The sequence below is a fragment of the Agelaius tricolor genome, unplaced genomic scaffold, assembly GCF_023055355.1.
Source record: "Agelaius tricolor isolate 1412-34295 unplaced genomic scaffold, bAgeTri1.0.p SCAF_34, whole genome shotgun sequence".
In the NCBI taxonomy this organism is placed as follows: Eukaryota; Metazoa; Chordata; class Aves; order Passeriformes; family Icteridae; genus Agelaius; species Agelaius tricolor.
In genome coordinates, this window is record NW_027269294.1 from 2,195,369 (window position 1) to 2,207,501 (window position 12,133).

At 44.4% G+C, this 12,133-nt stretch overlaps 1 protein-coding gene across 7 annotated transcripts; it reads left to right on the forward strand.

Annotated features, from left to right (window-relative positions):
• Positions 1-6,491: 6,491 nt before the first annotated feature.
• On the forward strand, positions 6,492-11,898 carry LOC139602583 (GTPase-activating Rap/Ran-GAP domain-like protein 3). Of its 7 annotated transcripts, XM_071452520.1 has the most exons (7): positions 6,492-6,986; positions 7,512-7,575; positions 8,195-8,258; positions 8,554-8,580; positions 8,959-9,034; positions 9,130-9,918; positions 10,316-10,943. In XM_071452520.1, the coding sequence occupies exons 1-6, from the start codon at positions 6,929-6,931 to the stop codon at positions 9,360-9,362; spliced, it is 522 nt and encodes a 173-aa protein (XP_071308621.1). In that variant the 5' UTR covers positions 6,492-6,928; the 3' UTR covers positions 9,363-9,918; positions 10,316-10,943. The 7 variants fall into 7 exon arrangements, with proteins under 7 accessions (XP_071308621.1, XP_071308622.1, XP_071308623.1 ...); XM_071452521.1 differs by lacking the exon at positions 8,554-8,580; XM_071452522.1 differs by lacking the exons at positions 7,512-7,575; positions 8,959-9,034 and having other exon boundaries at positions 6,497-6,986; positions 9,797-9,918; positions 10,448-10,943.
• Positions 11,899-12,133: the final 235 nt, after the last annotated feature.

Sequence of the window (12,133 nt, forward strand, 5' to 3'; positions counted from 1 at the left end):
TCCCTGTCTGACTCCTCATCTCCATCCCACCTTCTCCCTGGTCACATCTGAGCCTGAGATGTGTTTAGCAGCAAATCCATTCCTTTAAAGGAAGCCCAGTGCAAAGAGCATCCAGCTGCAGGTAAGTCTTCCTGCATTTCATTTTTCTCTGGCCAGTTTTGGAGGGTTTCCCTCTGTGCTTTCCTGTGACCCAGATGTGTCCCTTCCTTTGTCCAGATCCAGTGCCAAAAGATTGAACAACTGCTGAGTGGGGTCTGGGATGAGAATGGTTCTGCTAAAATGAGGGAAAGAATGCTAGAAGAAAAATGAGCTTCCTTTGAATGTCTGGAATAAAAGCACTGGGAAAGGGCACTTTTTAATTCAATTTGGTGCCACCTCCCCTTTTTTTATGGCTCATACTCCATGGTGAGCAATCTAAGCCAAAAGATGAAATGCAGGAGGCTTTGATTCTGCAGTGAACTTAACTTCCCTTTTCTCCTCTCTTTCAGGACAGGGAGAACCACTGAAGTTGTCCTGGCCTTGCCAAGGTGTTTGAGCTGCCAAACCCAAACTGGTCCTGATGATGGAGGACTTAAGAAATTACTCAATCCAGCTAAATGCTTTAAAAAGGGAGATGGTTTGGTTATAGAAATATTTCTGCCTGAAACTGGGAAGAGATTGGGAAGAGTTAAACCCCCCAATTCTGCATAACAGCACAAGGATTTTTTAATTCTTTGCCTTTTTTTCCCTTCCTTTGAATGGGTTTGTTTGTTTCCCCTTGGAAGACTGCACACACAATAGGCAGATTTTTCAATTAAGCCATTTTTTCCCACTTTTAGTCTTCAATGGAGCCCAGGTGCCAATTGTTTGCTGCTTGGTTTCTGCCTTCCCTTTCCTGCCTACAGCTTAAGCCCTTTCTCTCCTTCCTGCTTTTTGGCCATCACTGGTCATGCAGATGATGCTGATGCAGATGGCTGATAAATAATTATCAAACAGCTTGGGAATGGTCTGTATCAGTAACATTAAAAGATGCAGTATATAGACCATCAAGCAATGAATTTAGCAACAGTTGGATAGTAACTAATCATCTTTCCTTTGAAGCCCTCTTCATAGCATATTTCCTTATAAAGGGAAAGCATTTGGTTTTTATTTTATAAAATACTACAAATCACCAGCAGCCAGCTTAAGCGAGCATGGCAGACTGACAAAGACATGGTAATGTTTTTTCTTTTAAATCCCTCGCAAGCCCATCCCCTACTGGGGAGGCAGCTCAGGGAGTTTCAGCCCTCAGCTGCCATCCTGTGCTCATGGAGAGCAACCTCTCCAGCTGTCCCAGCCTCAGGAAAGCACAGAAGAGGGGTTTACACAGATCAGGGATTAAGCTAGACCCAGGTTGGGCTCAGCTCAGTCACCATGGTGCTGTTAGAGGCCTTAAACCCTTTTTCTATCGGATTGATTGATGGTGGTTGTGGTGCAGCCACTGTGTTGCTGTCAATGTGCTCCCCTGCAGCCTAGCCTGACATGGTGAGCAGGGGCTTGGGGTTCTGCCTCATGTGTTAAACATCAAACCAGAAGATAAAACAACAGCTAAAAGCCCTGCCCTGCCACGTGTCTCACTCTGCACCACTGCTATGAGAGGAGGGTGAAAGACCCAGTCAGTTTTAGCTCTGTAAAGCAGCTGCAGAGCAGTGATGAGTGCCTGAATCACATCCCCTGCAGCCATCAGGGGAGTGAGGGCCGGGAAAAGGGCAGAGAAAGGGAAATAAAAAACCAACAGAGCCACCAAGACTGGAGGATGTGAGGATGAATCCAAAACTATGCTCTCCAAGAACTGAAAGAACACATTTCTTAAAACAAGACATCCAAACTGGAATGAGGGGCTTGCACTCTTTCCAGATCTTGCCAGCACCATAACTCATTAAAAAAAAAAAAAAAAGCCATCTGTGGAAATGGGATGCTCCTTTAAGCCTGGCAGAGACTTTCTCCAGCACCACAAACCACCCTTCCTGTTGCTCTTCCTTTACCACTCATGGCTGAGCCATGGAGACCTGCTTCTTTAGTGTGTGTGTGTGTGTGTGTGTGTGTGTGTGTGTATTTCAGGGGTTTTTTTAAACCAAGAAAAAAATCAATATCATATTTTAAAAAGAACCCCCAGAGCTTTGGGGAAAGTGGGCATAAATGTCAAACAAAACACAAAGAAAGACTGAGCTACTAAGGGATCATTCTTAGAGCAGCAGTGGTGGGGTGGGAGGGAAGAAATATAGCAGACAAATTTAACACCATTTAGGAGGGTTTATACACAATATTTTCATTGCAAGCAGCATTTAAAGTGACAATTTAGTGATTTATCATATCCCAGCACACTCCTACCCTGTCAAAGTGATGGGCAGAACCAGCAGAGCAGCTCTGAACACACTGTTCATTACAAGGCAGCATCAACAAACCCAGAACAGCTCCACCCTTGGCCAACCCTGTCCCCTTGGGCCTTCTGAGAAGCTGGGATTTAGGAGAAGGCCCTGCAGGGGAACAGTGTTTCAAATGTCAAAGGCTTTAAAAATATACAAGGCTATGAAAGAACATTTCAGGGTTTTTTTCAGCTGATTGTTTAGGAATTTACTTGGAATAAGCTTCTTCCCCAGGAGGGATTTCAATTCTACACATGCACAAAGAGGAGAAAACATGAATGCAGTGTTGAGACAGCTCCGTGCTGAGAGCAGTGGTTTTAAGGTAAGGCCCTTGTATATCCGGGAGGGTGAAACCTCTGTGTTCAACCCTCTGGGATCATCACCTGGGCTTCCTGTGCTTCTCAAGCTCTCAAAGTAAAATTGACCTACCAAACTCATCTTTGTCTCAATCCTAATCCCTGCATCATCCTTCAGGTGTGTTTCCTCACAATGAAATTGGAGTAGAAAATGCTTTAGGAGATGCTTTGCAGCCCCTTCTTCCCCAAAGGCCCAATCTGCTTTAATTTTTAGGAATGCTCTTCAAGCACAAGGTTTGGATGCAGCCAGTGAGACTCACATTTCAGAAGGACCATCAATGGCCTGATAAAGACACAGCACTTTCAAGCAGGCTGCTGGGACTGAGGAGGATATTTGAAAGCTGTTGACATGCAGTTCTAGCAGAAGTGCAAAATGAAATGTAATGTAGTAGAAGTGGAAAATGAAATGCTGTTAGACAAGGCTGCTGCCCAAATTGGCTCTGCCTGGATCCACCTGGCCTGCAGCACAGCCTTCTCCCTTTCTCCTCCCTGCCCTCTGCTCAGCACCAACCCAAACCTGGGCTATTTCAATTCCTGTCAGACACAGAGCAGCTGATGGGCAGCAAATGCAGCCTTCCCAAAGTGGCTGCCCATGGCCCGGCCTGCAGGGCAGAGCTCAGGGAGGAGGTGGCAGCTTCCTCAGTGGCTTTTCATGTCCTCTCTCTGCCATGCAGACACTGGCATGCATGGCACGGCTCTGTTTTGGCAGCCGGTCCCTTGGCAGGGCTGGGTGAGCACAGGGTGAACTCTCTGCTCCTTGCTGTGACACCTGGGCTGGCAGGGATGACACAGTGACCTCGGCCGGCCCATGCTGCCTGTGCCATCACCTGGCACTGACGTGTTTGATGAAAATCCTTTTGCTGGGATTTTTCTCCTGAGAAGCCTCAGAACAGCAATGGAACCAGTAACAATCTGCTGGCTGTGGAGTGTGGGCTGGAGATGGTTTAGCAACAGGGGCATCTTGGATTGGTCTCCTGTGCAGTGTTTCTACTTAATGACCAATCATGGTCCAGCTGCGTCGGGGCTGTGAGCAGTCCCAGGTTTTTATTATTCATTCCTTTCCAGCTTTCTGATGTCTCCTTGCTCTTTTAGTATAGTTCTAATATCTCATTTTCTTTTAATATGAGATCATAAAATAATATTTCAGCCTTCTGAGAGGTGGAGTCAAGATTCTCGTCTCTTCCCTCGTCCTGGGGACCCCCAAACACCACCACAATCACCGTCTTGAGCTGCTTTGGGCAGTACCAAATTAATATAAAAAGCTTTAATTTTATTTTTAATTTTTAAAATTTTTTTTAATTTATTTTTTATTATGATTTTTATTTATTTATTTATATTTTCTATTTTAATTTTTAAAGGTTTTTAATTTTAATTTTTATTTATTTTTTATATTTTTATTTTAATTTTTTAAAGGTTTTTATTTTAATTTTAATTTTAATTTATTTATATTTTTATTTTAATTTTTCTAACGGTTTTTATTTTGATTTTATTTTTAATTATTTATTCATATTTTTAATTTTTTTTTACTGTTTTTATTTTATTTTAATTTTTATTTATTTATTTTTATTTTAATTTTTATTTTAATTTTTGAACAGTTTTTATTTTTATTGTAACTTTTATTTATTTATTATTTTATTTTAATTTTTTACAGTTTTTATTTTTATTTTAATATTTTTAATATTTTTATTTTAATTTTTTATGGTTTCTATTTTTATTTTTATTTTTATTTATTTATAATTTTATTTTAATTTTTTACGGTTCTTTTTTATTTTAATTTTTTAATTTATTTATAGTTTTATTTTCATTTTTTAACGGTTGTTATTTTTATTGTAATTTTTATTTATTTATTATTTTTTAAATTTTTTTTACAAATTTTTATTTTTATTTTAATTTTTATTTATTTATTTATATCTTTTAAATTTTTAAGTTTTTATTTTTATTTTAATTTTTTCTTTATTTATATTTTTTATTTTAATTATTTAGCAGTTTTTGTTTTTCATGTCCTTTTATTAAAAATAGAAAAATTACAATGCTGTAAAGTGCCGTAAAGCGCGACTGTCGTAAAAGGTGCCCTAAAGCGCGACTGTCGTAAAAGGTGCCGTAAAGCGCGACTGTGAAAAAAGTGCCGCAAAGCGCGACTGCCGTAAAAGGTGCCGTAAAGCGTGACTGTCGCAAAAGTTGCCGTAAAGCGCGACTGTCGCAAAAGGGCCGTAAACCCTGACTGTCGTAAAAGGGGTCGTAAAGCGCGACTGTCGCAAAAGCTGCCGTAAAGCGCGACTGTCGTAAAGCGCGAATGTCGCAAAAGCTGCCGTAAAGCGCGACTGTCGTAAAGCGCGAATGTCGCAAAAGCTGTCGTAAAGCGCGAGTGTCGCAAAAGCTGCCGTAAAGCGTGACTGTCGCAAAAGGGGCCGTAAAATGCGACTGCCGCAAAACGGGTCGTAAAGCGTGACTGCCGTAAAAGGCGCCGTAAAGCGCGACTGCCGCAAAACGGGTCATAAAGCGCGACTGTCGCAAAAGGTGCCGTAAATCGCAAATGCCGTAAAACTGCCGTAAAGCGCGACTGCCATAAAATTGTGCCATACAGGCTGGCGGCGCCCTGGCCGACACGGGGTGCCGTACAACATGGCAGCGCCGTGGCCGTCGTGGAATGCCGCACAAGATGGCGACGGCCGCCCGAGTGGGCGTGGCCGGGGCGGGGCGCCGCGTCGACGGGCTGACGTCATTAGGCGGCACTCTGCCTGCAGTGCGCCGATGAAGACGGCAGGGGGCGCTGTGCCTGCAGTGTGCCGATGCAGACGGCAGGGGGCGCTGTGCCTGTAGTGCGCCGGTGCAGACGGCAGGTGGCGCTGTGCCTGCAGTTCGCCGATAGAGACGGCAGGGGGCGCTGTGCCTGCAGTGCCCCAAAGCAGACGGCAGGGGGCGCGGTATAAATAGAGTATAAAGTATAAACTATACAGAAGAAGAAATAAAAGCTCTACGTCACCTGCAGCTGTAGAAAATTTCAGGCTCCCATGGAGGAAATAGTTTTCCTAAAATCATTACGGTTTTGGGGTTTTTTGCACTCCCAGGTAGCCTGAACGTTTCTACTGCTGCTTTTTTATTCGAAAGCTAGAATGGAAAGCCAAGATTAAAAATATAGGGAAAGGAAAGGAAAGAAGAAAAAGAAAGAAGGAAAGAAGGAAAGAAAGAAGGAAAGAAAGAAGGAAAGAAAGAAGGAAAGAAAGAAAGAAAGAAAGAAAGAAAGAAAGAAAGAAAGAAAGAAAGAAAGAAAGAAAGAAAGAAAGAGAAGGAAGAGAAAGGAAGAAAGAAAAGTGAAAAAGGAAAGGGATGAGTGAAAAAGGAGGAGTGAGAGTGTAAAAGGGGGTGAAAAACAGAGTGAAAAAAAGAAAAAAGAGTTGGAGTGGAAAAGGAAGGACATTCGGGAGGGGTGGTGCTGCCTAAGGTGCTTCCGCGCCCGGGAGCGAAGGAGCCGTTTGATCCCCTGGCGGGAGCGCAGCTCCCGGTGGCGGAGAACGGAGCGGTGGCTGTCAGCCTGAGACTCCAACTCCCGGCAGGCCCTGCGGCCGTAAAGCGCGGCGTCTGACGCAACGGCCGACGCGCCGTAGGAGTGGCTGGCGGCCCGAGGCGGCCGCGCGCCGGGGGAGCGGGCTGGGCGCGGGGAGCTCCCGGCGCCTCTCCCGCGCGGGACGGAGCCGCGGCAGCGACGCTGGAGGGGCGAAGCCTTCGTCCGGCCGCCCGCACGGAGCCGAGCGGCGCGGAAGGGGCGTCCACCCGGTGCCTCGGCCTCGCTCAGCGGTCCCGGTGGCGGGGGCTGAGCTCGGGCGGGGCGCGCTGCCGCCCGCCGATGGCGGAGCGCCAGGCGGTGCTTTGCTGCCGCGGGCCGGGAGCTGCAGGAGCCGCCCCGGGCGAGCGGCGCCGGGCGCTGCCGCGGTCACTGTGCGGCGGCTGCCCTCGGGCTGGCGGAGGCGCGGGAGCCGCCGAGCTGCAGCGTCTCCCTCGGGCCGCTGCCGCTGCTGCGGGCGGGGGCGGACGAGCGGCTGCGGAGGCGGCTCCGCGGCGGGCTCAGCCTTGCGAGCAGAGAGCGCTCGACATCGCTGGCATGACACGGCTGCTGAGTGCCTCAGTGCTCGTGGCTCTTCCTTCCACGCAAACAGATGGAGCGGCATCGCTGAGCAGTAAAACACAGCGATGGCCCGGAGAATGGCGAGCGCAAGGAGCGCCGGGCAGGATCCTTCTGATGGCACAGGTGCGATCGGCAAACTCAGCCCCTTGTGCCCCTGCCCTCCCGACCCCCAGGGGAAATGCTCTCCAGCCTCGGGCTGCTGAGAGACAAAACGTGTGATTTGACACTAGGGTCCGGAAAAGGTTTCCGTTTAGATTAGCAAATGCTTCAATTGTTCTCGGTTACATCCTAGGATCGGTTTTAGGCAGTGACTTTCTACCGCTTGTCGGATTTTCTTGTGCAATGGTAAGAAAACAGGCAGGTCTGATACTGGTTTCGCTTTTTTTCTACTTCACGTTCCATGAGCTGCTTTTATCCCAGCAATTGTTTTAAAGTTCTACTGTAGGCGTTTCTAGTTCACTTCTTTTTTTTTTTTCTTTGCAGCACCCGTGACTTTTTTTTTTTTTCCCTCTAAATCGGCAGTAAATATAGCTGAGTAAAATTCCCTTGGTTTTCTTCCTTCTTAAATGTTTTTATTGATAATCCTATTTGAATATGCAGAACAAGTGGGTATGTCCTGTACTATATCCCAGCTTTTCTTGTTTACAGGGTACTCAGAAAATCTGTCTCCCTTAGAGTCCCACAAAACATTCTCAGTGCAATCTCCATTAAGGTATGGATTGACAAATAAGCCACCATCAGCTGAGATATTTGCCTGTGTACCTTTTCCTGTAATTCAGCGCTTGTGTTCTGTGCTTTTTATGATAAACCTATCAAACTTGTAAAAATGGTTTTGCAAGTCTTAATCGTTGAAGGCAGCAAGAAGTGGTTTTAAAGCCTGTTCTTGACCAGACAAAGGGAAAAAGTGTGGATTTGATGCTGAACTTGTCCTTCTTCATTTGACTTGCCTTGAATTATTTAGGAAGAGAGAGAACTAGAAAAAGAGAGAAATAGAATTGGTTCTTGAGCCCTCCTAAAATGCTCCCCGTGATTCTGTGTGGAGCCCAAGTGAAGGGTGATGGAACAGAGCCCTGTGCTTTAGAAGGAAATCCATTTCAACCTGATCTCCACCCAGAGTCTCCCTAATTTCTGTTTTTAAAATGCAAACTCAGTTTAGGAAGTGTTGGGAGTCAGTATTTTGGGGAAGAAATGGCAGTTGCACAAACCGTTCCATTTCCCAGAGGCTCTGGGAAGGATTCATTTTGTAAGCGCTGTAACTGCCATCGGTTGGGGGTTCGGGGTTGGAATGTGCACTTGCCCTCCTATAAAGCACTCGTTCATTTGCATTTCAGTGCCAGGAGTCTGGAGAAACTGGAGAAGAGCCCAAGAGACATTTTTCATCCTGAGATACAAAAGGTAGGAAGTGACTTTTCTTTGTTTGGTTCTTTTTCTTTATGATTTCCTGGAAATAGAAGTAATTAAGTATAGATACTACTGGTTTGTCTCTTCCAGTAGCAGATAATAATAATAATAATAATAATAATAATAATAATAATAATAATAATAATAATAATAATAATGTGATACTGCTTGAACTGTCTTTATCCATTGACCTGGCCATTTCAAATCCAAACTTCTAAACACAAATAAAACCATCATCCTTGTAGAATCTTTAAGAGGAAGGGGCTAAAGATGCTGTTTTTGTTGACAGGATTTATTGGTTCTGGAAGAGCAAGAGGTGAGTACAAGCCTGACTACTTCTAGCTCACAGACCCGTCCAGTGAATACAGCTTTGTATTTTGATGGGCTTATGGTGACTTGGAAATCAATTGCTTGTTACAGTAAAAATAAGTAATGTTTTTTTGAACATGACAGCAAAAATAGCTTAAAGCACCAACTTAATAATAATAGATCACCAATTTAAGGAAATAATTTCTTGCTATACTATCAAAGTTTAAAGGTAAATGATTATGTATTAGGAGGTGGTATGAGATGTATGTTCTAATGCATAGGATGTATACAAAGATACACACATACGTGAAAGTCCTTAGAGGAAACAAATTTTCATGTCTTCTGTTTGACTGTTTACCATATGATAGTTGGTTTTATGTCCCAGGGATCGGTGAATTTTAAATTTGGAGTCCTCTGTGCTATGGATGGTCAGCTTACAGATGATGAAATGTTCAGTCATGGTGAGTTTTTCACCTTCTCCTTAAGTGTTTTGTTCACCTACATAAAAAAAAAGGTATGTTTATTATTTGTTACCCTGTTCTGATCGTTTCCTCAGTATTTGCTGGAGCTCTGCTTACCCAAGCTTTGGGTAAAACAAGCTTTGGGTTCCTTCTGTCCCACTGGGAGTTGCCCAGTTTCGTTGCATCTGGTGAAATTCACCCTGAGCCCTTACAGAACCAGCTCAAACCACGTGAGAGCCATTCGCAGCTCTCTCAGGACACCCGGAGGAGGATGGGTGACATTTCTGAGCATCTGGCAAGTGCACTTCTATCAAAACTCGGCCTGTGACATTGCTGGGGAAAACCCTTCTGTATCCTGAAGAGTTCCTCAAACTCTGATGAGGATCCAGTTAGCAGTTGCTCACCTGGATGGTTCCAGCTCCTCAAGTTAACACTTGTACTCTTGCCCTGTAGTTTAGATCTATTGTAGTTTTGGTATTTTGCAAGATTTTACGTCTTTGGACAATAAGTGCATTTCACTCTTTGGAACCTCTGGGATCATTCCTTGGTGCAGCACCACCTAATGGGACACTTGGCTGCTGTGCTGAAGGGCTTGGTTACTGGAATTGTAAATCCCGGAGAGTTTGTCAGTCTTCTGTCCCCAGGGAGGTGTCACGCTTTGTTCACCGTTGCTCTGTTTGTCGGGTGCTGCTTCTCGTCGGAGGTATTAACTTCAAACTGCCCTGTTCTTTTTTGAACTTTTTTTCCTGGTTCTCTCCGTAGGGCAGGGAAGGACTCTCGTATCCCGGTCGTCAGACTCAGCGCTGCCCGAGAAGATACAGAGACTGTAAAAATCATAAGGAGCAAATGTGACTGCAGAGGAAACAAACTGGAGAGAACAAAAGGTGATATTGTTCTCCTTAGCCTGGATTAGAAACATCCACTGCGCTTTGATGCCGGTGGCTGCCAGGGGCTCGTTAGGTCTTTTTAGGCAGGTGTAGGTGTTCACTTGTAGGTTTTCTCTCTGGACAAGTCAATTCAGACTTTGCTGAGCGTATATTTGAAAATTACTCTCTAGTTCTGTCCAGCATGACATTTTTGAATGTTGTAAAAAAGAACATGTTACTTTGAATTTGCTAATGATGAGAAGCTTTAGGTTTCAGCGTTGGGAGATATGAGAAGAATTTTGTGGGGGTGTTAGACTGAAATAAAGCACACCTTAGGCTGGCCTGGCACACTGGCAGATCCCCTATCCAACAGGAGTGCTTAGATTAGCCTGGGTGCTGCCCATTGTTTCTGTAGGAATAAATGTTTCCTGGCCTTCAGAAGTAAGCTGCTTTGAAAACCTGGAAGCTGCAGTACAGTGACAATCCACGTGCTTGGGATTCAAAGGAGATTTCAGAAGGGTGATGGGCTTTTGTCTTTTCCTACCAGTCCATGTAATCCTACGGAGGAGTTTTTAATTGCGTGCTGCCGAGTCATCCATCAGAGCCCTGTTGTACCGATCATCGTGCAAATACAAAACAAAAATTCAGAGCCTGTCCCAGCCCTTAGAGCCCAGCCCATTATTTCCTCAGGCTGCCTCTGTGTGCCATTGATACTCACCACGGGAGCGAGCTGAGGGTGGCTGCAGCTGTTGGGAGCAAACTCCTTCTCGGCACACAGCAATAGAACTGGGACCACGCCTGGGCCAGCGCCTCTCTGCTCTCGTCTCCCCAATCTCCAGCAGAGCAGCTCCGGCCCATCCGGGTGTGCGTGACCCAGTTCCCGATGGTCTGAACGCGCTGGGCAGCGCTCGGCTGCTGTGGGGGTTCAGGGAAGGCAGAGTGTGCATCATCATCCTCCTGAACCTACAGACAAACCCAAGGGAGAAGCCATAGGGTGGCAATCAGTCGCATCCATGCTAAATAAAACTCGCAGGTGTTTGTAAGGATTGTTTCTGCTTGTTCTTTGTTGTGCTTCTGTGCTTAGAAAGCGTCCCTTGAAAATGAGTTCAGTTCATCACTGGAAACTTTGTTTGCAGACCCTCGCTGAGCAGAATTTGTTGCAGACTCGGTGCACGCTGTGCTGCCCTCCTGGGAGTGTGAGGAGCTCCAGCGTGCTACTTTGTGCTTTAGGACACTCTGAGGGATTTATTCCTTTTGGGATCCACGATGAGAATTCCCAAGAGAGGTAGTAATAAGGTATGACACTGGGAAAAAGCCTGTGTCATTGGCATGTTGTTGTTGTCAAAAGTTAATTTTTTCTTAGCCAGTAGTCAGCTTTTTGCTTTATTTTTGTGGTATCAGCATTTGATTGTTTAAAAAATTGCTTCAAAAGAACTGCAGTGGCTGGCCACCAGGACCTTGTTCAGATTTGCCTATTTGCTTGTAGCTAAAACATTTCCATATTGTTTATCATTCTATTGAAGAAACTGCTGCCCAGTCAACTAAGAACTGAACATCTCTCTGTCTGGGAGATGGGGAGAGGATTTAGGTCATGTCTTTGTTTCCAGAAAAAAGTTCCAGTGTAGTTTCTAACTAGAGGAAAAGGGGGGGGTGCAGACTCGGGGCTCTGATGCCGTTGGGGGCACCCCGAGGTGCCCAGGAGAGGGAGCCCCACTGCGGTGCAGGAGCAGCTATGTTATCACGTACTAGAGAGCAAATTATAAACAGAAATATGAAAATTATAAATATAAAAATATTTTTAAATAGTTAAATCAAGTGGGGTTTTTTTATTTGTCAATAGGCAGGGTTTTGATGATAAAAATGATAAATACAAAGAATATGAAGGTAGAAATCTAAGTCTAGAAAGATATCATAAATACATACAGATAAAGTTTAAAACTAGAAGAAAAAATCTGTTGCAGCAGTAGATACAATACATAATATAAATAATAATTTAAATACATGTCTAGGATTTTATAGATATTATATATAATGCTTATATTATTATATATAATGCTTAATATATTGCATCAAAAGAAACTATAAATATAAATGTGAATATAATTAGACAACGTATAAAAATATTTCCATATCGTTTAAAAGAAGGCTTTTATTGTATTTATTTGGTTAGAGATGGGGTTTTTATTTGGATTAATAGGAGTATTCTAGAAATATAAATCTAACTGTAGAGAGA